At 42.1% G+C, this 20,833-nt stretch overlaps 1 protein-coding gene across 3 annotated transcripts in view; it reads right to left on the minus strand.

Annotated features, from left to right (window-relative positions):
- Positions 1-1,188: 1,188 nt before the first annotated feature.
- Positions 1,189-20,833, minus strand: part of LOC109933073 (NACHT, LRR and PYD domains-containing protein 3-like) — a 33,467-nt gene continuing 13,822 nt past the window's right edge. For all 3 annotated transcript variants that reach the window (XM_048620932.1, XM_048620934.1, XM_048620933.1), the window contains 6 exons: positions 7,245-8,982; positions 5,489-5,575; positions 5,107-5,277; positions 4,767-4,937; positions 2,138-2,305; positions 1,189-1,969 (listed from right to left, as the gene is read on the minus strand). In XM_048620932.1, coding sequence (XP_048476889.1) covers positions 1,882-1,969; positions 2,138-2,305; positions 4,767-4,937; positions 5,107-5,277; positions 5,489-5,575; positions 7,245-8,982 — 2,423 coding nt within the window. In that variant the 3' untranslated portion in view covers positions 1,189-1,881. The remainder of the gene's footprint in view (positions 1,970-2,137; positions 2,306-4,766; positions 4,938-5,106; positions 5,278-5,488; positions 5,576-7,244; positions 8,983-20,833) is intronic.

A 20,833-nucleotide genomic window follows, 5' to 3' on the forward strand; every position in this document is an offset into this window, starting at 1 on the left:
GTCAAAGACCTTTTGGAGCTTGTTTCTGTAAAGACTCATTCTCATTCTAAGGCAACTCGTGATTTTGGGACAAATTTTGACACTTCGATGAAACTTTCTACAGAAATTCCAAAGCATTTAGAGATTCTGAAGGTATGGGTCTCTTATTCCATCGGAGAGAAGGAAAGGAGCAGGAGAGTCTTACAAAGAACAAAGAAAATCACAGCCATGCCACAATTCACCCCTTGGGATTTCCATTTCTATCCTTCTGCCCTGTAAATGACAAGAGTGGGAAAATCCAGCCGTCCCACGGAAAGGATTGCGCATGAATGGAGAAACAAGAGTGGGGTTTAGCATGCAGTGGATGGGTAATTGAGGATCTACAAAAGGGGAAAGTTTGGGGGGAGGTGAAGACACACAGACGTGCAAAACTAGCTGGCTGCAAATTTGAGAGTGCAAAATGTTGGTCGGGTGGGGCACATGGGTGGATCGCAAAATTGGGTGTGGGAATGGCAAATTCAGGTCTGAAAGAAAGAGTAAAAGAAGGAAAGAGAAAGAGAGAAAAGAAAGAACTGGAAAAAGGAAGCGGCAAAGAAAATAGAGAAAGGCAGAAGGAAGAGAGAGAAAGACCTAAAGGAGAGGCTGCCAGTAAGAGACACGGAGAGAGAGACACACAGAGACACGGAGAGAGAGAGAGAGAGAGAGACAGAGACAGAGAGAGAGACAAGGAGAGAGAGAGAGAGAGAGACACGGAGAGAGAGACAAGGAGAGAGAGAGAGAGAGACAAGGAGAGAGACAAGGAGAGAGAGAGAGAGAGAGAGACAAGGAGAGAGAGAGAGACAGACACACATTCAGAGACAAAAAGGGAGGGAGAGAGACACACACAAAGTGAAACACAAAGTGAAACACAAAGACAAAGACAGAGACAGAGAGGGGGGGGGGAAGAGAGAGACCAAGAGAATGCAAGGCAGGGAGTGTGGGACAGGCTGAGACAGGCAGATAGAGAGATAGCAAAAAGAGGAAAAGTCAGTCAGAAATAAACAGGAGTGAAGGAAAGACATGGAGAGACTCAAGAGGTGATCCTCACCACTGCATTTGGTCCCAGCTACCCCGCTGGTCTCTCACTCCCATTTCTCCCATGAGGCTTGCTTCAGGATGGCTAGTTCAGGGTGGAGGAGTGAGGTTAAAGGATCAAAACTGGGCACAAGATTTTATTTTTATTGCAAAAATATACTTTATTTATACAAAATTACGTTAATGCATATACACAGGTACGAAAGTGGTTCTGCACAGTCTTTGCATAGAAAGGAAGAACAAACGTTAGAATTTCTCATTGCCTGCAGCTGCAAGACCAAAGGCATTTCCTACTACTGCACGACACAATTTGCATACATTTGGAGACGATGAGAGGGTCTGATAACAGAACAAACCCCCATTGTACTTTGGCAGAAAGAGCTTAGATTGTGGTCTTTCCCCACTGCACCTTGGCAGCACCTGCCCCAAGATTTAGCGCATCCCTCAGCATGTAGTCCCGGACCTTGGAATGTGCCAATCTGCAACAATCGGTTGTGGTCAACTTTGGACAGACCAAAGAGCATCTTTCACCATGCTGATGGTCTTCCAGGCACAGCTGATTGTTGCCTTGCCATGCATCCCGGCGAACAGACCACACAGCACAGAGTCCTGTGTCACGGAGCTGCTTGGGATGAACCTCAACAAGAATCACTGCATGTCTCTCCAGACTTCCTTTGCAAAAGCACATTCTAGGAGGAAATGCGCGAGTCTCTAACCCCTCCTTTGCAGATGGGACTTAAACCCTGAACTTCTGATCCAGGAATAGGGACACTGGTCTTCTGGCACAGTGACATTGTTGACAGCACAGTTGTTTATACATTGAAGTGTTCACACAATCACCTTCAGTCTGTGCCTGGATTCCTGCAGCGACTCCAGGTGTCTCTTTCCAGTTGGAGTGAACTGATTTTCCCACAGTCTAAAATAGATTAAAGACATTATAGGAAATAAAAATAGTGAACGAAACAGTCAAGAAGAGAGAAGTATGGGTTAATATTTCAAAAATAATTACAAGCAAATACAGTCCACAAAGGGACTGAATCCTATTTATATGTTGTTTACTACATTGAATGTTATAATGACTCACTCAATCCGCTCCAAACTCTTACAGTCCAGAATGAGACGGCTGATGGCTGGGACAGATTGGTCTGTGAAGAGGTTTGTTCCCAGTTTCAGAATGGTCAGTGACTGGTTTGTACTGAGAGCAGAGGCAAGATCTTTGGTACAAGAATCTGAGAGACTGGTACCCCATAGACTAGGGACCAGAGAGAGAACAAGAGAAATCGCAAGAGTAAGATAAAACTCCCAATGTTTATTAATGACAACAATACCAACACAAATAACTGTCTTCAGTATCAGATGATGAAAAATTAATAACACCAGTCTCTCATGGTCTGGGCCCTGTTGTATAAGACAGTTTATACCTGAAAGTGTTAATTGACATAATGAGATAGATCAGTAGGATATGAAAGACTGCTCCTGGAAGGACTTAGCTAACTATTAGTTGTCTCTATAGAGAGAGGCTGAATAGGCTGGCACTATTTTCCCTGGAGTGTTGGAGGCTGAGGGGTGACATTATAGAGGTTTGTAAAATCACAAGAAGCATGGATAGGATAAATAAGCAAGGTCTTTTCCACAGGGTGCAGGGGGGAAAGAGTCCAAAACTAGAGGGCATAGGCTTTAAGGTGATGCGGGAAAGATTTAAATGGGACCTAAGGGGCAACCATTTCCACACAGAGGGTGCATGTATGGAATGAGCTGCCAGAGGAAGTGGAGGAGGCTGGTACAATTACGACATTTAAAAGGCATCTGGATGGGTACATGAATAGGAAGTGTTTAAAGGGATATGGGCCAAAAGCTGGCAAATGGGACTAGACTAATTTAGGGTATCGGGTTGGAGTGGACAAGTTGGATTGAGGGGTCTGTTTCCATGCTGTAAATCTCCATGACAAACAAATTGCTGGAGCGTTGACACACATCTTTCTATCCTCTTTAGCCACAGGTGAGGTCCCAGAGGACTAGAGAATAGCCAATGTTGTCCCATTGTTTAAGAAGGATAGCAGGATAATCGTGAAAATTTCATGCCTGTGAGTCTCACGTCGGTGATAGGGAAATTATTGGAAAAGATTCTCAGGGACAAGACCTATATGCAACTAGACTTAGTGGCGATAGGCAGCATGGGTTTGAGAGGGGGAGGTTGATCAAGTTTTTTTTGAGGAGGTGACGAAGATTATTCATGATGGAGAAGCAGTTGATGTTATCTACATGGACATCAGTAACGCCTTTCACAAAGTCGCACATGGCAGACTGGTACAAAAAATGAAGTCATATGGTATCAGGAGTGAGCTGGCAAGATGGACATAGAACTGGCTTAGTCATTGGAGACAGAGGGTAGCGGTGGAATGATGCTTTTTGGAATGAAGGGTTGTGACTAATGTTGTTCCACAGGTGCTGGGACCTCTGTTGGTCATGATCTACATAAATGATTTGGAGAAAAATGTAGCTGGTCTAATTAGCAAGTTTGAGGATGATATGAAGATTGGAGGAGTTATGGATAGTGAGGAAGATTGTCAGAGGATACAGCAGGATTTAGGTCAGTTGGTGGCATGGTCAGAAAAATGGCAGATGGAGTTTAATCCGGACAAATGCGAGATGGTGCATTTTGGAAGGTCAAATACAAGTGGAAATTATACAGCGAATGGCAGAACCTTTAGGAGTATTGATATGCAGAGGGATGCGGGTGTGCAGGTCCACAGATCACCGAAGGTGGCAGCGCAGGTAGATAAGGTAGTAAAAAAAGGCTTATATAGTGTGCTTGCCTTCATTGGAAGGGGTATTGAATATAAAGATAGACAAGTTATGTTGCAGCTTTATAGAACTTTAGTTAGGCCACACTTGGAATATTGCATACAGTTCTGGTTGCCACACCACCAGAAGGCTGTGGATGCTTTGGAGAGGGTATAGAGAAGGTTTACCAGGAGGTTGCCTGGAATGAGGGATTTTAGCTATGAAGAAAGGTTGGATAGACTGGGTTTATTTTCACTTGGATGCAGGAGGTTGAGGGGCGACCTAACAGAAGTTTACAAGATTGTGAATGGCATGAATAAAGTGGAAAGTACGAAGCTTTTTCCCAGGGTGGAGGGGTCAATTACTAGGGACACAGGTTCAAGGTGTGAGGAGGGAAGTTGAAAAGAGATGTACGAGGCAAGTTTTTCACACAAAGGGTGGTCAGTACCTGGAACACGTCGCCAGAGGTGGTGGTGGAAGCAGACACAATAGCAGCATTCAAAAATCAGCTGGACGAATACATGAATAGGAAGGGAATAGAGAGATACAGATCCTGTAAGTGAAGACAGTTCTAGCATGAAAGGGCAAAATGGGGCAGCGCAGGCTAGGAGGGCCAAAGGGCCTGTTCCTTTGCTATATTGTTCTTTGACTCTATGACTCTATGCTATAACCATAATGCTTTAGTAGCAGTAATATGTATTTTGAAGTGTAGATCCAAGTATAATCAACGACTCTTGTAACTTCAATGTTTGTGACTCACTCACAAGTACTAAGTTAGAAATCTATTTGTTTATCCCGAGTGAGCCTTTCCTCTGCCAAAGACCTAATGTGGCCATCATTCACCATTTGGGATCAGTACCTTAGACTACGAACAACAAAAAGGAACAAGGGTGGACAGAACAAACACAAAAACAAATAATAATTCCTACCTCAGGTTCACAATTTTGCAAGCCGGATTGCTCAATGCCACAGATAGCAGTTTCACTCCCGTATCTCCCAGTTTATTGTTACCAAGGTTAAGAACAGTCAATGACTGAACTGTACTGAGAGTGCAAGCGAGTTCTTCGATACAAGAATGTGTGAGATGATTACCAAGCAGCCTGGGAATTAGGTGGAATGGAGAGACAGGGTGAGAGAGAGATACAAGTAACAAAAAACAGGGTAAGTCCCCATTGTTTATTCAGAACGCTATGATTGATAATGATAATAACGCTCAGTGTTGGACATCCTGTTACTCTAAATACAAATCTCTCAAAGTTTGATACTTACACCAGTTCCTGAAGTTTACAGTTCACATTTCTCAGAACCACAAACAGTCGTTTCACTCCTAAATCTTTCAATTTATTTTCACCCAAATTCAGACTCATCAGTGACTGGTTGGTACCGAGAGCCGAGGCAAGGTCCTGGGCACAAGAATCTGAGAGACTATTATCATTCAGCCTGGTGATCAAAACAGATAGAAATAACAGGAGTAAGCCGCAAATGCTTGGCGGCTATTGTTAACTATTACCGATACAAATATTGATGGACAGAATGTGATTCAGACACTAATAATGATGGGCAGTAGTTATTAATAACACTATCAATGGTAATTATGCAAATTATCAAGTATCCTTCTTTGAGAAACAATTATATACAATTTGATGCTTACTGCAGTTTTTCTATTTGACAATCCGGGTTCCTCAGTGCTTCAGATAATAGTTTCATTCCTTGATCTTGGAGATCATTGTTTCTCAACCTAAACACAAAGAAATAATGAGAAATAGTGTGAATGAAACTCTGCATCTGAAATTATTTTGCTCTCGACTAATAAACATTGAACAAACTTAATGAAATTAATAATCAGACTTTCCTGTCGATGGCAAAATATTCCATGGTGTCCACCTCTCAAAATATTCAGGGGCCATTTATGACAGTATTTATTAATAATGTCCTATCTACGTGAGGTTTTTCAAAGTCCTTCAGTCTAGTATCACTTCCTAATGATCAGAATTTATCTCCTCAAGGAGACAGGCATCAAGTGTGCCTTGGTGACAGATCCATGCATTTTTCGAAATGTATTTAATAAATGGTGCTCCTTAAATGGTAGGAGTTTGGGGATCATGTGAGCATCTCTGACTTGAATTGTAAAAAAAAGTATTTGCTGCCATTTGATGTTTAAAATAACTGAGGCTCGTGTTACATTGCAAAATGGTGAGACATGATTATCTTACAAGGATTGTTCACTTTGCCAATACACGTTTTAAACGTGCCCAGTTCTGCTAGTTCAGAACTACAGCAAGGCAATGTTGTACTAGTCCCATTAGAATAGTTTTGCATTTATTTCGGGTGCAGCTGTTTTGACAGTAATTGGGAAATTTTCGGAAGTTGCCTGTGTGATTGGCATTTCATGTGTAGGTTTGGATATTGTGTATATGCTAGATTCACTCCCAGTTTTAGTAAGTAGACACTCTCTAGGTGTGTGGCTCCAATGCCGGCTGGTGTATGTCTGAACTGTAGGGACAAAGCATTACAAGTCATTAGTTTGGAGCCATTATATCTGTACATTTAAATTTCCCAATTATGTTTCAATTTAGGACTGTAAATAATCCAATAATGACTAACATTCGGAACTGAAAGATGTTCTATTTTCCCTATAATTTTGTCTTCATTCATTCACACGATGTGGGCTTCATTGGCAGGACCAGCATTTACTGCCCATCCTTAACCACATTATTCTGGGTCTGGGGTCACATGTAGGTTAGACTGGGTAAGGATGGAAGTTTCCTTACTTAAAAGGACATTAGTGAACCAGCTGGGTTTTTCTGACACTCAACGATGGAGTCATGGTCATCATTAGACTCTTTAATTCCAGATATTTATTGAATTCAAATTCCACTATCTGCCATGGCGGCATTTGAACCCAGGTTTTCAGAACATTATCTGTGCCTCTGGGTTAACAGTCCAATAATATCATCACTGGGCCATCACCTTCCCCTTGCTCGTCCTCATCCCCCTCAGCCTTCCAACAAGGCAAACACTAAACACTGGAATAAATAACTGTATAATAGTTTGATAAGTTCCCATTCTGTTTCTATTTAAAATAGTAGATGTGGAATATATTCTAAATTAACTTTTGTTCAGCCACGTTACATTTTCTGTTTGCTTTCCATTTCTCAACCATACTTAATTCAATTTAATTTCAATGGATCATAGCCTTTAGGTCAAACTTTCTAGCTCTTCTGAAGAATCAACTTCAGATATTCCAGTCTGGATACAGTTGTAAACGGATTGTTTTACATGGGTTTTATTTGTGTTGAATCTGCTTATCTCTGCTTTCAGTAAAACGTATCCATGGCAACTGAAAGCAAACATCGCATGATTGTTCTACAACTTATCTGAAAAAATCACAGGTAAAGAAGAGTTACCTCAACTCCCGGCATTTGTACAGTACGGGGCCCAGTCGCTGCAATCCTTCAGGCTGAATATAACAGTTCTCGAGATCAAGGAGTTTTACTGTGTCACACAGTCCAATGACATGTGACACAACAAAGCAGTCAACTGGTGTCAAATGAAGTCCACTAAATGCAAGTGTTTTCATGGATCCCACTATGGACCGAACTAATGCTTTATTCTGAGATTCAAAAAGGTACTGCAATCTGTTCAGAAGGTCCCTTTTATCAGTTTTGCTCCCTGTGTTTCGAATCTGTCCTTCGCCTATCCCCTTCAACCAGTCAATCACTTGGCAGGTTGTTTGATGAAGAAATGGACCCAGAAACTCCTCCAGGGGCCAAGCTGCCTGTGGGGAGGAGAGACCAGCAACAAAACGGAGAAAGATCTCATAACGGCCATCTGCCTTACTGTGAGCACCACTGAGGAGTTTCTGGATGTCCCTGGGATTTGGAGTCAGGAATTGTGCAAGTGCAGCTACAAATTCTTGGATGGTGAGATGTGGGAATGTGTAAACCACAGTCTGGACTGAATCATCCCTCTCCAGAAGTTCCATGAGGAACCCAGACAGGAACTGGGAAGGTTGCAGACTGTACTGGATCAATTCTCCATTTCTAAAGACAATGTTTTTCTCAGAGACTCCTTTGAAGGCCATCTCACCAAGCTTCAGTATCACATCACGGGGGTTTTCAATCTTTCGGCCATGGTGTTTCAGAATGTTGTAAATATAGTAGGAATATAGTTGGGTGATGGTCTTGGGAACTCGTTGCTCCTTCCTGTCAGATTGTGAGAGGAAGGGACCCAGTGACTGACAGAGGATCCAGCAGTATGAAGGGTTATAGGTCATTGTGTACAAGATCTCATTCTCCTTCACGTGTTTGTAAACAGCTGCTGCCACTGTCCGATCTTCGAAAAACTTGTTGAAATATTCCCTCCGATCATCATCAGCAAACCCTAGGATTTCAGCCCAGACAGTGATCTCAGCCTTTTCCAATAAACATAACTCAGTGGGACGTGTGGTCACTAACACTGAACACCCTGGAAGCAGCTTGTGCTGTATTAAACTGTACACAATGTCAGACACTTCACACCAGCATTCGGGATCTGTGCACGTGAACTGCGGTCCTGTATTTCTCCGATCGTCAGAAAAATCAATCCTCCCCTTGAATTCATCCAAACTATCGAATATAAACAGTAAACTCTCCGGTTTCTTCCAAAGATTTCCCAGAATGTTCCCAAAATAAGGATACTGATCCAGTATCAGATTCTTCAGGTTTATTCTACAGTTAATAGTATTCAAATCTCGGAACTTGAAATAGAAGACAAATTGAAACTGTTGGTAGATCTTTCCAATGGCCCAGTCATAAACAATCTTTTGTATCATTGTTGTTTTACCAATCCCTGGGACCCCACTCACTGCCACCGTACTCCCTGAACTGAAATTTGTCTGGGAAAACCTGCTCTGGAACAACTGATTCGTTTGGATTTTTTCCAGTCCTCTCCAGAGACATTTCTGTCTCCACTCTTCATGGTCTCGGCCTCTTGCCAGCAGTTCATGTTCTACTAGAATCCGATCCCGAACAGTAGAAATGACCGTGAGATCAGCATATCGATCAACTAGCTGGAAAATCTTCACCTTCTCCTTTATTTGGACAGTGTTCACTCTCAGTGTTTCAGTTTGTACCCGTAGCATCTCTTTATGTTTCTGCTGAGCACCTGGAATTAGAACAGGGAGAAAGTGGTTCTCAATGTTAGTTGCATTGTTATAAAAGTAGTTTTTCAATGCTATTTCATGATGCAATAAAATGTTAAACAATTTAAAATCACAGATTTAATGGAAATGGGTGTAGATATTTGAATGTTTTTGAAACCTCAAGTGAAACTCAGTGATGGCAGAAAAACTTTAAATTCTTTCTCGATTCAAATTTCTACTGATCATGGAAATTTTAACAAAGACGATTTTCTTTCTTAATCTCCTAATTTACTCACTGTCCCAGCATCCACTGCACTTCAGGGTTGTGAATTATACAGATTCACGATCATTTGATTTGATTCATTATTGTCACTGTATTGAGATATAGTGAAAGGTATTGCTTTTGCATACTAACCAGACAAATCACACCTTACATAAACACATCAGGGATGCAGAATATAGTGTTACAGCTCAGAGAAGGTGCAGAAAACAAAAATCAACTGTAACATATGAGAGGTCCATTCATAACTCTGAAAACAGTGGGGAAGAAACTGTTCTTGAACCTATTGGTGTGTGATTTCAAACTTTGTATCTTCTGCCCCATGGAAGAGGGTAGAAGAGAGTATAACTGAGGTGGGAGGGGTCTTTGATTAAATTGGCTGCTCATCTCTGTTTTAATTCTGCTACCGCTTATCCTAAAACAATGACTTCTCATTCTAGATTTCCCCACACAAGGAAGCATCCTCTCTACTTGTGCTTTGTCAATCCCTTGTAACATCTTATATACCTCAATTAGATTTTCTCTCATTCTTCTAAATTCCAGACAGTATGTGCCTGAACTGCTCAATCTGGCTTCATTTGACAAACCTCTCCTCTCTGGAATCAATCGAATGAACCTCTTTTGGATTGCTTCAATGCAACTATATCCTTCTTCAAGCAAGGGGACGAAATTGTATGCACTACTCCAGGTGTAGTCTCACTAATGCCTTGTACAGTTGCAACAACACTTCCTTACTTTTATATTCTATTCCATTAGCAATAAATGCCAAAATTCCGTTTGCCTTCCTTATTACCTGCTGTACCTGTATCTGAGTTTTCTGCAAGAAGACACCCAGATTCCTCTGCACCAAAGTACTGGAACATACAACATAGGACAGAACAGCACAGAACGGGCCCTTTGGTTCACGATGTTGTGCCGAACATGATGGCAAATTAAACTAATCCCTTCTACCTACCCTTGGTCCATTTCCCTCCATTCCTTGAATATTCATGCGCTTATCTAAAAGTCCTTTAAAATCCCCCTTTTGTATCTGCCTCCAATACCACCCCTGGCAATATATTCCATACACCTACAGTCTCCGTGTAAAAATCTTGCCTCTCACTTCTCCTTTGAATTTTTCATCTCTCACCTTAAATGCACGTCCCCTAGTATTAGACGTTTCAACTCTGCGGAAAAGATTCTGACCATCAACCTTATCTAAGCATCGCATAATTTTGTAGATTTCTATCAAGTCTCCCCTTAGACTTCGCTGCTCCAGAGAACGTTTTTCTAAAGTTTCTCACCATTTAGCTAATAAGCTGCCTTTCTATCCCTCTGACCCAAAATGGATAACTCACACTTATCCATGTTAAGCTTCATCTGCCAAATTTTGGTCCATTCACTTAACCTATCTGTATCCATTTGTAAGTGTCTTCTTTCTTCATTGCAACTTACTTTCCCATTTATTTTAGTGTCACCAGCAAATACAGCCTTGTTACTTTTTAATCCCTGCATCCAAATCATTAATTTTAGTCCGTAAATAGTTAAGGCCTGATGACCAAACCCTGTGATATCCCACTAATTACGTCTTGCTAACCAGAAAAAGACCCACTTATCTAGACTCTCCGCTTTCTGTTGGTTAGCCGATCCTCTATCCAAGCCAATAATTATCCCCAGCGCCGTGTGATCTTACCTTGTGTACAAAACCTTTTGTGTGGCACCTTATCAAAAGCCTTCTGGAAGTTCAAATATACGAGGTCTACAGGATCCCCATTATTCACCTTGCTTGTTACATAGTCACACAGTCATACAGCACAGAAGCAAACCCTTCGGTCCAACCAGTCCATACCGAACATAATTCCAAACTAAACTTGTGTCGCCCACATGCTCCTTGCCAATGTCCCTCGAAACCTTTTCCATTCATGTACTTTTCTAAGTGTCTTTTAAATGTCGTAACTGTGCCCACATCCACCATTTCCTCGGGAAGATCATTCCACACATGAAACATCCATGTAAAAAAGCTGCTCCTCATGTCTATTTTAAATCCATCTCCTCTCACCTTAAAAAGATGCCCCCTCGTCTTGCAATCCCCCATCCTAGGAAAAAAAGACAACTATCATTAATTCTATCTAGATCCCTCATGAGTTTACAAACTTCTATAAAGGTCACTTCTCAACCACCTATGTGCCAGTCAAACACGTTCCAGCCATTTCAGCCTTTCTTTGTAACTCAAACCTTCCATTCCTGGCAACATCCTGGCTCATCTCTTCTGAACCCTCTCTGGCTTAATAATATCCTCCCTATAAGTGGGCGACCACACTGGATACAGTACTTCAGAGGAGACCGCACCAATGTCATGTACAACCTCACCATAACTTCTCAACTCCTATACTCAAAAGACTGAGCAATGAAGGCAAGCATGGTAAACACTCTTAACCACCCTGTCTACCTGAGTCACAAATTTCTTAGACAAACTCTAGCAAATTAATCATGACTTACCCTTCAGAAAGCAATGTTGACTCTGACGGACACATGTTGAACTAACTGGTCTATAGTTTCCTACTTTCTGAAGACTTCCCTTTTTGAATAAGGGCATTTCAGATTATCAATAGCAAATGCGTAGCGTTTGCTAAAGTCTGGTGTGGTGCAATAAGGGTTGGCGACTTTAAAATTTAGTCTAAGTTTTTCCAATCCACTAGAACCTTCACTCCATCCAGGAAATTTGGGAATATTCTAACCAATGGATAAGCTCTCTGCTGCCATTTTCTTTAAGACCCTAGTAGGTAGGCCACTAGGTCCTGGGGACTTGTTTGCTTTCAATCTCAATAGCTTGATCCATACATTTTCCCAAATGATCAAGTTCTTCCCTGTCTAAAGGCTCTGTATTAACTGTTACAATTGGGGTGTTTTGAGTGTTCTCCACTGTGAAAATTGATGTAAAATACTAATTTAGTAATTGCCATTTCTGTGTTTCCTCCTATTAACTCCGCTATCTCTTCCTCCAATGGACCAACTTGAGACAGACTTTGGGCAGGTTATACAGGTAATATGTTTGGAAAAGAAGAAGCCTGTGCGTGGATAGAATTTTCACTGCAATTTCAATCAGGCTTCGAAAGCTCATATAGATATCTGTGTAGTAGAAAAATAATAAACTGATAGCACATGTGGGTTGCATTCCACGTACAATTTCCACCATTCCCAGAAATTTCAGACCCACATCATTTACATTGCAGTTAATCTTCATGTTTGTAATAACACTTCCTCTTCGTCCCTGTCTCAGCTTATCTGTTGATGAATCCATCAGACCCTTTGTTACCTTTAGCCTTGAATAATTATTCTCCCCGGTCATCATCCCAACCTGTACCCTCTATAAATGTGAAGGAATCTGCATCCATGAACCCCATATCTTAATTCACACAAAGATTTCTTCAATCATTACACATGCGCTTACTGTCCAGTACTGGCTCCCATTTTGACCATATCTCAGTTCAAAAATTAGAGATATATTTTTCAAAAATCAGTCTACAGCCATGGCACACCTCCCTATCTCTGTAACTTACTACAGTGCTGCATTCCCGAAAAGATCTCCATACACCTCCAATTCTAGAATATTTATGGAACCCACATTTCCACTGCAAGCAATCACAATGAGGTCATCTTCCTAGTATTTGAGTGACGAAAAGCATGCCCACACCTTGGTTTATACATAGTGGTGTCAGATGGTTCACCTGAGGGATAGTTTATACTTTGATTGAACAGAGTGCAAGCAGTCAAATGTTAAATTAATGATAACTCAGCATGAGACCAATTCATCCAGAGTGCAGAATATACTGGGTTTGAGAATATTGTGTAGAGACAGTTGTTAAATTGCTGTTGTTTCAAGTTACTGGACAATTATCACAGCTATTAGCTGAACTTCAGCACTCAGCTGTCAAAGGGAAAGCAAAAGAATAACTTGAAGCTTCAGAGACAGTAGGAACTGCAGATGCTGGAGAATCTGAGATAACAAGGTGTAGAGAAGGATGAACACAGCAGGCCAAGCAGCATCAGAGGAGCAGGAAAGCTGACGTTTCGGGCCTAGACCCTTCTTCGGAAATGGGAGAGGGGAAGGAGATTCTGAAATAAATAGGGAGAGAGGGGGAGGCAGATAGAAGATGGATAAAGGAGAAGATAGGTGGAGAGGAGACAGACAGGTCAAAGAGGTGGGGGTGGAGCCAGTAGAGGTGAGTGTAGGTAAGGAGTTAGGGAGGGGATAGGTCAGTCCAGAGAGGACGGACAGGTCAAGGGGGCGGGATGAGGCTAGTAGGTAGGAGATGGGGGTGGGGCTTGAGGTGGGAGGAGGGGATAGGTGGGAGTAAGGACAGGTTAAGGAGGTGGGGACAAGCTGGGCTGGTTTTGGGATGCAGTAGGGGGAGGGGAGATTTTGATACATTGATACCATTGGGTTGCAGCGTTCCCAAGCGAAATATGAGGTGCTGTTCCTGCAACCTTCGGGCGGCATCGTTGTGGCACTGCAGGAGGCCCAGGATGGACATGTCGTCTTAGGAATGGGAGAGCAAGTTGAAATGGTTAGCGACTGGGAGGTGCAGTTGTTTAGTGCGAACCAAGCACAGGTGTTCCGCAAAGCGGTCCCCAAGCCCCAAGGTTCATACAGGAATCAGAAGGGAAGAATGAGGGAGTTTGATGTACTGTGTGCGTATTCATATTGACAGATAGTTAATGGCATTTATACCAATAGTTCAGTAAATGGATCAAAATGAACATAATTATCCAGAGTGCAGTTTACATAGATCCTGCCAGAATTTCAGTGTATCAGGATCATGCCAGGTGTGTACAAGGTATCACAATATCTCAAGTTCTTGTTGGGTGTCTGCATGATTTCAGTGAATCAGGATCCAGTCAGGGGTGGACTGAGTTTCATGGTGTATCAGGAACTTGCTGGGTGTGTACAGGTTTTCAAGTCTATCGGGATCCTTAATGATAGGATTTCAGAGTGTATTGGGCAGCCTACCAAAAGTGTACAGTGTTTCAGTGTATCGGGAACCTGCCAGATGTGTACAGGCTTGCACAGCGTACAAGGAACCTGCCCAGGGTGTACAGACTTTCACAGGGTTTCAGGATCCTAGGCCCAGGCATGTACAGTGTTTCACACGGTGTCAGGATCCTGCTGGGCGTGTACAGGATTTCACAGTGTATCTGGATCCTGTTAGGTGTATAGAAGCTTTCACAGTGTATAAGGATTCTGCCAGGTGTAAAAGGTTTCGCAGCATCTCAGGATCCTGCCGGGCATGTACAGGGTTACACAGTGTATTGGGATCCCATCCCAGGCGTGAACAGGGTTTCACACCATCAGGATCCTGGCAGGTGTGTACAGGATTGCATAGCTTCAACCAAAGCTGTACCATCTAAGAAACAACTTTCGAGGAGCTGATAAATTGCATAGAATGAAGCAAGAACGGAAGGTACCAATAATGGCTATTAATACGAGCATTGCAGCAAGGTGAAGAGTTTCTAAACCTAACAGGTAAATCAGGCCAGCGGTTACAATAACAAACAACATGACAGAACTAACTGTTTGGTTTCTGAATGCATGTAGTTTTCATAGTATATCTGAATTGACAGCATAAATACATTAAATATGCAGATTCTGAAAGCCATTATTGAGATATGGCTGCAAATTGATCAATACTTGAATCAAACATTCAACGTTACATGATATGTTCTGAGGGGTAGTACATTCGGATAGATAGAAAACTGGCCAATTAACAGGCAACAGTCAATAAAAATGGTTCATGTTCTGTTGCAATATGTAACAAGTGGTGTGCCACAGGGATTAGTGTTTTGCAAATTGTACAAATTGCTAAAATGAAGGAACTGAATGTATGATTGCTGAATTTGCTGATGACACAAAGTAAGTTGGAAACTAAGTTGTGGAGAGGACGCGGGGCATTACAAGCAGAAATCGATGGGTTAAGTGAGTGGACAAAGTTCTGGCAAACAGAACATGTGGGAAAGTATGAAATGGTAGCAACTTACTGAGCTCTGAGATGCAAAGGGAAATCAGAAAAGCTAAATGCATTTCTGCTTAATTGCAAGGGGAGTGTACATTCTGGGAGGTTATGCATCAGTTATACAGGGAATTGGTATACTTTGTACAGTAGTGGTCTCCTTATTGAACAAAGGATGAAAATGCATTGGAGGCTGTTCAGACCAGGTTTACTAGTCTAATATCTAGACTGGGCAGGTTTTCTTATGAAAAAAGCTTGTTTTGACTCGGCTTTTATCTGGAGAGAAAATGTAAGGTGACAGGATTGAAACAGAGAAGGACACATTAGCCTTCTTGTTAGGTTACACGTAGGAAGCTTGTTTCCTCTTGTAGGTGGATCGAGAATCTGGGTACTCTTTAAAAGGTAAACGGTTTCCCATTTAAGACATCAATAAGGAGAATTTTTATTTTCTTGCAGTCATGAGTCTTTGGATCTCAATTCTTTAAAAAGCAATGGAATCAGAGGCTTGTATATTTTTAAGGTGGAGGTAGATAAACAAACGGGGTGAGGAGGGGGCAGGAGGAAAGATGGAAAAACCAAATTAGCCACTTATTGAATGACGGAGCATTCTTGAGGCCAAGTGGCCTACATCTGCTCTGAATTTGTATGTTCTTATGCACGAGTTCAGGAAAGACTGAATGGTCAGAAAAACCACAGGGAGCTCTGTTAATCAAGGATGACATTGATACAATGGAGACATATATGACCTTAGTTCTGAAGATCAGGATGTAGAAAGAATTTAGAGATGGGATATAACAAACATAAGAATTTGCTTGTGGGAGTGGTCTCTGCCCTCCATCAGTAATCACACTATATTCAGGAATTCAGGAAGAAGTAATGGAGGTCGATGTGAAAGGTACAGGGACGATCATGAGCAATTAGAATCTAAACGTAAATTGAATGAATTAAATTTGTCAGGTGGCCAACAGGATGGGTTCACAATGAATGTTTTTGGGAGTGTTCCTCATAGTGGCGTGTTTTGCAGCCAGATAGTATGCTATTCTAAATCAGCTAATGCCAAATGAGACTGGAATGACCTGATGGTGAAGGTGCCTTAGGCAGCACTGATCAGAATATGACTGAATTTCACATTTAGTTCGAGGGAGAGATTAGTGGATCTAAGGTAACTATTTCAATTTCAAATAAAGGGATTAGATTTTGAATGCAGAGCTGGCTAAGGTTAACTGAGAAATTAGGTGAAAAGGTACATTCAAGTGCAGAGAAAAGGCTCCATGAGAGGGGTGCACTTTCCATGGTGCAAAAAAGTAGTTCAAAATAGTATCACAGAATTGTTTCAGAAGACTATTCAGCCCCTTATTTCCGCACTAGTTCGCTAAGCATTTTGACTTGGAGCCAATCTTTTGCCTTTTCCCTGTAAGCTGAATGTTGTTTAAATAGAAACAATCATCTCACTCAACTGAGTCTGCTTCAAACACGATCGCAGGCAGTGCATTTCAGACCTAGCAACTTGCTACATGGAAAGTTTGTTTTCCCTTTCATCTTACATTTAACTTTTTCCCCAGAAGCCCTTCAAAACTTGACACTCTGGTTCTTGATGCTTTTACGAGCAGGAACAGCTTCTCCCTATCCAAATCTGTCCAGACTCATGATTGAGAACTTCTATCACAATTTCCCTCAGCCTTCTCCTCTCCAAAGAAAATTGCCCAATTTCTCTAATCTATCCGCATAACTGAAGTGTCTCATCCCTGAAACTAGCCCCAGATAACCAGGGAAGTAAAGTGGGTTTTAAATTAAATTGTGAGTGCAAGAGCCTAAATTTGGGGAATTGTGGCAAATCAAAGAATGAGGAAAATGTAATGGAAGGAATTAATGTGGGAAATGATAAACAGACAATAATAGGGAGGAACAGAGAATGCAGATCTCACAGTAAATCAGCAGATACAACTAAAGTTTACCAAAAATAATAAAATGGTCAAAACGTTTGGCACTGTATTTGGATCTACTTGGCATCTGAAACAAAACAGATTAACTAGTAGTACAAATTGGAGATAAATGATTACAATCTATTGGCCTTAACTTTAGCAGGGCTGCAGGAAGACCTAGATTGGAATCTGAATACTGAAGGACATGTAACATTTAGGATGAACAGGAAGCTAGGAAGGATGGAGTAATGGCTCCTTTAATTAAAGATGATATTAGCATAGTAGAGAAGGATAACCTAAATTCAGGAAACTAGGATACAGAAGCAGTCTTGGTAGAGATGAGGAATGAGGAATGGTTCACTTCCTTTGGGGAAGGAGACTGCCATCCTTACCTGGTCTGGCCTACACTTGACTCCAGACCCACAGCAATGTGGTTGACTCTTAACTGCTCCCTGGGCAATTAGGAATGGACAATAAATACTGCCTAGCCAGTGACAACCTCATCTCATGAATGAATGAAGAAAAAAAAAATGACAAAGACATCAATTGTGGCAGGCCCCCTAACAGTAGCTAAATGTTAACAATGGGATATGCCAGGCCATGAGGTTGCAGATTGCGCTGGAGTACAATTCTGCTGCTGTTGTTGTCCCACAGTGCCTCAAGGAAGCCCAGTCGAGTTGCTAAATCTGTTTGAAGTCTGTTCCAATTAGCACGGTGCTAGTGCCACACAAAACAATGGAAATTATTCTCAATGTCAAAACAGTGCTTCATCTCTATAAAGGACTGTGTGGTAGTCACTCTTACCAATACTGTCACGGACAGCTGGCAAATTGTTAAGGATGAGGTCAAATACATGCTATGGACTCCTGTGAAGATGGTGACTGTTAACTCAGGTCCTGTGACAGCAACATCCTCAGAAGCAACCGCCAGTTGAAATGGCATAAAGGAAGGAGGCTCTGTGAGGCTGCTGCAATACAGAATGCAGTGTGGATCTGGCCATTCCTCAGGTGGGTCCTTCAACAAAGCTGCTTTGGCTGCTGCTTTGAAGATGAGTGGGCCCGGGCCCGGGATTCCAATGACTGGCCTGAAACTTCTTTCAGCAGTGGTTTTCGGCGGTAATCTGGGTCTCCTTGTGGTTGCTTTGCCATTGGTCCGTGACGCCACACAGATTTTCTTCAGTATCGTGGAATATGGTCTTTGAGCCCAGAGCCGTGAAACTGACTAAATTTTCTATTTTTAATTTTTTTTTATTATACTAGCGTGGAAAGACTGTTATTCTTAACATTTTATTTAGACAGTCAGATGTACAGCACAAAAACACACCCTATGGTCCAACTCGTCCATGACCAGATATCCTAAATTAATCTAGTCCTATTTGCCAGCAGTTTGCCCATATCCCTCTACACCCTTCCTATTCACATACCCATCCAGATGCCTTTTAAATAGTGTAATTGTACCAGCCTCCACCACTTCCTGTGGAAGCTCATTCCATACACGCACCCATCACTGGAAAGCCAGCATTTGTTTTCGGTCTTTCATCGCCCTTGAACCGAGTGGCTTGATTAGGGCTATGTTAGAGGGCAGTTAAAAGTCAGCTGCATTGCTGTGAATGTGGAGTCACATGTAGGCTCAAACCAGGTAAAGATGGCAGATTGCCTCCCATCAGCGAATTAGTGAACTGGACGGGTTTTTACAACAAATCGATGGTAATTTCTTGGTCACAATCACTGAGAAGAGCCTTAGAATTCCAATCAAATGAATGGAATTCTAACAGCAGTTTTCTTTATTTTGCTAATTTATTACTGTGATTTTGTATTTTTGAAGGTCTGTAATCCTGGACTTTTTATTTCTTTATTTTTCCTTCTTTTCCCTCTAAGAATTTGTACTCAAGAATCGGTACCTAGGCACCTTTGTACCTAAGATAGCGCCACTATTAGCATCTTGTGAATTTTAAACTGTACTCACAAGTACATGTGGCAATAAAGCTAATTCAGCCATTCCTTCATTCATTCAAGTATATTTTTTACCCTTTTGTTGGTTCCCTCAGCACCTATCACAGACCTAGTCTAGCTACCACATCCTTTAGGATCTGATGAGCTTGAGCTTGATGTGCTGCTGCTGAGCCACTCTTGGTGGTAGACATTGAAATTCCCCACTCAGAGTACCTTTTGCACCCTTGTCACCTTCAGTGCTTTCTCCAAATGGTGTTCAACATGGAGGAGTATGGATTCATCAGCCAAGGGAGGATGGTACATGGTGATCAGCAGGATGCTTCTTTGCCCATGTTTAACCTGAAGCCGGGAGACTTCATGGGGTCCAGATGCAATGTTGAGGACTCTGAGGGTAACTCCCTCCTGAATGTACACCACTGTGTGCTGCCACCTCTGCTGAATTTGGCCTGCCAAAGGGACAGAACATATCCAGGAATGGTGATGGTGGTGTCAGAGGCATTGTTTGTAAGGTATGATTTCAGCAGTACGACTAAGTCCGGCCATTGTTTTGACTAGTCTGCGAGACAGCTTTCCCAATTTTGGCACTAGCCCCCAGATGTTATTAAGGATGACTTTGCACAGTTGACATGGCTGTTTCTGCCGTTGTCTTTTCCGCAGCCTTGGTCGATGTCAGGTGGTCCATCCAGATTAACTTTGTTGAGGCTTTGTAGCGACTGATATAACCGAGAGGCTTGCTTGGCCATTTCAGAGGGCAGTTGAGAGTTAACCCGTTGCTATGGCTCTGGAGTTCGATGTAGGCCAGACCAGGCGAGAATGGCACATTTCCTTCCCTGAAGGACATTTGTGATTAGTAATTTTATTCCATGAAGCAACATTTAGGATTGATGATAAAGCCAAGAAATATTCAACTCATTTTTGAAAGGCCTTTGAACTTCTGAGGTGGAATCATCCTAGCCCCTGAGCAATATGGGTCATGCCAAGAAAAGTTGGGAAAATCTAAGGACATTGAGGAACTTTTCAATATCGAGGTCAACAAGTCCACTTTTACTAAGCAAACGGGAAACAGCAATCCCAAGAATCAACAGGGGACCAGTGAGGGATCTCTCAGCTGGGTACCCATAAATGTATCAAGGCTGTTAGCAATACCATTTGTGCCAGCTTACACAGCGTAATATCCTTTCCTTGCGATGAGGTTTGTGCTGCAGCCCGCGCTGTAGGCTTCGGCCATATATAGCTGCCTTTCCCCAAGTGGTGGGTGTGATATACAGAACACATGTTGGGTTGAGAGGACCGTACCATAATGCAGTCAGAAAGGTTATCTGTGCTCATTAGTACAAGTTTGTGCTAGGTACTCTGAACTGGTTTGATGTATATATCCTTCGAAACTCATGTTTCTCTTGTGTTTGAGGGGCCTTACAAGGATGGTTATGGGAGACAAGGGTATCCACTCTGACGTGGCTAATGATTTAGTTAGGTAAACAGCATGGATTCAAAGCATCCCATTCTTCTACTAGGGTCTTGGTGAAGCAGACATTAGGCCTGAAGGTGAGGTTTTGCTGTTTGATTGGTCTGTGGGTTCCTTATAGTACAGTACACAGTATATAATCTTAGCATGCTGTGCTCTGCTCAACTGAAGCAGAAAAGGAGGGGATGTGGCAGAGTCTGATGAGCCAGGAGAGTGGCAGTGGTCTACCATGGGGGAAGAGGAGGACATTGAGTAGGAGGAACATCAC

The sequence above is a fragment of the Rhincodon typus genome, chromosome 49 (assembly GCF_021869965.1).
Source record: "Rhincodon typus isolate 14 chromosome 49, sRhiTyp1.1, whole genome shotgun sequence".
Classification (NCBI taxonomy): Eukaryota; Metazoa; Chordata; class Chondrichthyes; order Orectolobiformes; family Rhincodontidae; genus Rhincodon; species Rhincodon typus.